The sequence below is a fragment of the Nicotiana tabacum genome, chromosome 23, assembly GCF_000715075.1.
Source record: "Nicotiana tabacum cultivar K326 chromosome 23, ASM71507v2, whole genome shotgun sequence".
In the NCBI taxonomy this organism is placed as follows: Eukaryota; Viridiplantae; Streptophyta; class Magnoliopsida; order Solanales; family Solanaceae; genus Nicotiana; species Nicotiana tabacum.
The window spans coordinates 128,986,053-128,990,674 of record NC_134102.1 but is presented as its reverse complement, the minus strand read 5'-3'; the positions used below and the strand labels follow the sequence as shown (position 1 = coordinate 128,990,674).

Sequence of the window (4,622 nt, the reverse complement as noted above, 5' to 3'; positions counted from 1 at the left end):
TCTATGAATGTATAAACCCTTACCACTATGAAGAAAAATTAGAATAAAGTTACCTTGTCGCCAAATTGGTATTGGCCAGCGCTAGGGAAGTTAAAGAGCACCTACCACATAATATTGATAGAAGATTATGACATGAATCATTCGTACTGATAACGTGTTATAAAATATAGCTCGGAGTAACAATATAGAATAAGGAAAAACAAGCTAAGAGATATAGAGAGAAAGAGATGAGAGATTCTTATTTTTTCTTCAATTGTGATATCTTTCCTATCTATTACAAGGTCTTTATATATGCATGAAAAGTGAAGAATCACTATTGTAAATTAGTGAGTGGAATGACCACTATTGAGAAAAATGGTCATTACATAAATATGTCATTGAATATCTCATTAAGCATTTGAGAGGAAGATCATGAAGGAAGATCATAAGGGAGGTTATGGAGATAATTGAATATGTCATTAAGCATTTGAGAGGAAGATCATAAGGGAGGTTATGGATATAATGGAGAAGAGTAGTGAGCATTAATCCTTTGGTGGTCATGGACCTCCACCGTAATTCAAGATTTTATAACAATAACATTTATATATAATATGTGTATAATCCACCTATATGACTTTTGAAAAAGTAAAAAGTGAATTCATCTCACTATTTGGGTAAAGATTTCCTTGGATAATTAAATGGGCTTTGAGTTGCTTTCTTGGGCTTCGGTGGGCTTAGTCTCAAAACAGTAGCAAAGCACACCGGTGACTCCATCGTCGACGTGAACGGTGCTAATGGTTTCTGAAAACCTTTTTGGTGAAGTCGTTCCTGTACTCTAAAACCAGGTTCTACTTTATGGTTTCTGAAACAACGTGAATTAAACTTTGTCTGAGCGCAGAATAGTACGATGTATTTGTCTTCTTGTTCATCTGGGAATGCTTAGTTTCTTCTTCTTTTTTTCTTTCAATAGAAGCAAAAAATGTTACAAACCGAACAACAAGCAACTGTTCTTGTTCCCAAATTGCTGAAACTCCCACCACTCAAAGCTCTTACGCTCTTCACATCCTCAACAGAACAAGGCTTCCAACAAACTCATCAATCATTTTCCATAATCATAGATCAACTTCTCTCATGCAACGCGCTCTCACGCGCTCAATCGCTCATCTTACAGTTAGTTTCTGGTAAAATCACTTCACCCCATTTCACAGTGTCTTCCTTGCTTCACCATTTGACACATACCCAGTTCTTAAATTCTACTCCTTTATATGAAATCATCATTACTGCCCATGTTCAATCTCAATTAGTAGATAAAGCTTTGATCTTTTTTAATCAAATGATTGATAAAAAACTTGTACCTACATCAAATACTTTTAATAGTATACTTTCTTCTCTTATAAAGAATGGATTCTTTGAAAAGGGTTGGTCTATTTTTGAAGAATCAATTGGAAAGGAGTTCTTGGATATGCATAGTTTTGGGATAGTGATAAAGGGTTGCTGTGAAAATGGTGACTTGGATGGTGCCTTTGAGGCGTTAGCCAAATTGAAAAACTTGGGTTGGCTCCCGAATGTTGTAATATATACAACAATAATCGATGGATGTTTTAAGCAAGGTGATGCTGGACGAGCAAAGGAGTTGTTTAATATAATGTCGGCTGAGGGTATCGTTCCTAATCAGTACACTTATTCTGTTTTGCTTAGTGGTTTCTTTAGGCAAGGGCTTAAAACTGATGGCTTTGAGCTTTATGAGAAGATGAAGCTTGACGGAGTGTTTCCCGATATATATACTTATAACTCTCTTATTAATGTGTATTGCAGCGATGGAAAAGTTAACAAAGCGTTTGAATTATTTGATGAAATGCAGCGTAACGGGGTAGTGTGCAATGTTGTAACTTACAACACTTTGATTAGAGGGTTATGCCAAGAGAAGAGGGTATCAGAAGCTGAGAAATTATTGGAACGATTAAAGCAGGCTGGCTTGCACCCTAATTTGGTCACATACAACACTCTAATAGATGGGTATTGTAGCGCTGGAAAGCTTGAGAAAGGATTAGTTTTGTTCAATCAGATAAAGTCCAGTGGATTAACACCTACTTCAATCACATATAATACTTTAATTGCGGGTTTCTCTAGAGCTGGAAATCCATCAAGGGTTGTTGACTTTGTTCGTGAGATGGAGGAAAGAGGCATATTTCCTTCAAAAGTCACATACACAATTCTAATTGATGCATTTGCTCGATCGAAAGACATGGAAAAAGCACTCGAGGTATTCTCGCGTATGCATAAAGCTAGTTTGAGTGTGGACCTTCGTACATATGGTGTCTTGATACATGGATGGTGTAGTCAAGGGAATATGAAGGAAGCATTGAAGTTGTTCCGATCAATGGCTGAACATCATCTGAAGCCTAACGATGTAATATATAATATGATGATATTTGGATACTGTAAAGAGGAAAGTTCGTATAGAGCCTTGAAGCTGCTCAAAGAAATGGTTGAGAATGGAATGGTTCCAAATGGAGCAAGCTATTGCTTGACAATTGAAGCTCTTTGTAATGATGGGAAATGGAAAGAGGCCAAAGTTCTTGTCAATGGCATGATAAAATTTGGTCTAAAACTTTCAGTTTCATCATGTGATCTGATTCAAAAGGCAATGAACATGACAACTTAAGTATATTGTGAAGGTGGTCCCTAAATTATTTGCACAGAATGAGCAACGGGAATGAACATTAACTGAAAAAGGGGTGAAGCCTAAAACACCTCAGAATGCCTTGTGCTCAGTATCATGGGAAGCTTCACTGCAACTAACACCTTTTGGTATTGACCGGTGAGTGTTTATTGCAGTTTCATGTCATTGGTTTATATGTTATGTTTCTAGTGTATCTAGTGAATTGTGTGGCCATTCTCTTGTTTCATGTTAATGTAGTTCATGTTATTATTTTGCAGCCCTTCTGCTAAAGATTATGCAGACCACTTAATCACAAGCTTACTCTGATTCTTGACAGAAAAGAAAAGAGGAGGCCTTCTTAAACACGTTTGTAAATGATTTGGATATTATACTTACTACAGAAGTCTTGTCAACTTGGGAGTTCGGTAACAGCTGCATGCTACTTTTTTTCATCATATGAGGCATCAGAAAAACTTGTTCATCTGTGTAGACCTGTCTCAGATTAGGTTGAAGATACAAACTATAATAGTTATTAGGGTCTCTTGTTGTTGTTAGTGCTGTGTTTTCTCTATAAAAGGAGCTTAATGAAGTTGGGATTACTCTTTTTGGGTGGGAGATGAGGTGTTGGGCTCACCAAAGTTCTTGAACCAGCCAATAGAGCAGCTGATCTTTATTCTTCAGACCATTCATCTTATATTAAAGGGCAAATTAATATTTTGGACAGGTCATTATGCATGCAAGAGTTTAGCTAAAGTATCTGATCATTATAATTGACGAAAGACTTTACTATGTCTTATTCCTTTGCTGTATTTCTCTTTTAGGAACATAGTTATAAATAAATCTTCTGCCTTCTTTAGAGGTAGTGGTGAGACACGGTTATGGCGGCTGCTGCTGCTGCTGCTGGTACTGCGAATAAATATGTGTGTGTGTGTGTGTGTGGGGAAAGCGGGAAACTAAAACTCAAGATCAACCACACTTTCACTGTTTAAGGGGCAGCATCTCCTCCTGTTTACTGAAGGATCAATACTTTGAGTAATAGGAAAATAATCGATATTATAATTGTAAGCATAGTCATTATAGATTGATGCATTTTTTGCTGTGGAGGTTTCCGTAGTAGGATGAGCAAAAGTTTTTTGAAGGTATTTGTTGGTGTTGATCTGAATATTGTGTCGAGAATTTCGAGTAAGCAGCTATTAGTATTTGAATATTTTGCACAACCCCCGAATTCTGTCACCAAAGAAACTAGCTAATGGTATAATCCAGTTTTACTGATGTACTTATCTTTGGCTTGCTCTTCAGCTGTTCTATATTGATGCACATTATTTCAGTTGTTGCCCACTTTGGATTACATACTATTCTAACCCCCAGTCCCTCACAAGCCTTCTGATTCCACATTGCCTTGTATCTGCACTCTCAAACTTGGACCAAAGTTGTGAGAAGGTTTACATATTGGTGGTTCCTCATATTATTGCTTCCTTTTATTTCTCTGCTAAGTGTGGGAGAATTACGCTCCTTATCACTTGGTCCAACATCCCATCAGAAAATGGCTCACGTTTGAAGCCTTTATCTGATATGTCCCAGGTTGTGCATAATCTGAAAATTACTTTTCACCATTAGTCCATCCCATTTAATTGTTTGTTTTTTTCTTTCCTTCTTCTTCTCCAGGGAGATACGACTTTGCACCCTAAAATTTCTCTACCATTATATTTATTCTTTAATTCTCCTTCCAGATTCAAAGCTGATAACCACTATTTAGATGAGAAGAAAAAATACTACGTAAAAGAATTATTTCTTTTTGGAGTCGTATGAAGATCACTTCCTCCATTGGAATGGAGAGAATTGTGAGGTTCGCTTGGTAGGTTGTTGGATCATCAAACTAGAAACAAGATGTTGGCATTGTCTCAGTCTTATCCTCATTCCACATGTAATTTTAATATCAGTGGTTGATTAAAAACTTGAAAAATAAAAGTCACCGTTAAAG

The 4,622-nt window shown here is 36.7% G+C and overlaps 1 protein-coding gene across 2 annotated transcripts; it reads left to right on the top strand.

Moving 5' to 3' along the window:
- The first annotated feature begins 705 nt into the window (after nt 1–705).
- LOC107766125 (uncharacterized) lies at nt 706–3,394 on the top strand. 2 transcript variants are annotated; one of them, XM_016584859.2, is made up of 2 exons: nt 706–2,800; nt 2,920–3,394. In XM_016584859.2, exon 1 carries the CDS (start codon nt 959–961, stop codon nt 2,642–2,644), a length of 1,686 nt encoding a protein of 561 aa, XP_016440345.2. In that variant the 5' UTR covers nt 706–958; the 3' UTR covers nt 2,645–2,800; nt 2,920–3,394. The 2 variants fall into 2 exon arrangements, with proteins under 2 accessions (XP_016440345.2, XP_016440346.2); XM_016584860.2 differs by having other exon boundaries at nt 716–2,800; nt 2,979–3,394.
- The last annotated feature ends 1,228 nt before the right edge of the window (nt 3,395–4,622 follow it).

What these genes read in the sequence shown, in the direction of transcription:
- LOC107766125 (XM_016584859.2), top strand. Translation starts at nt 959, where the DNA reads ATGTTACAAACCGAACAACAAGCAACTGTTCTTGTTCCCAAATTGCTG.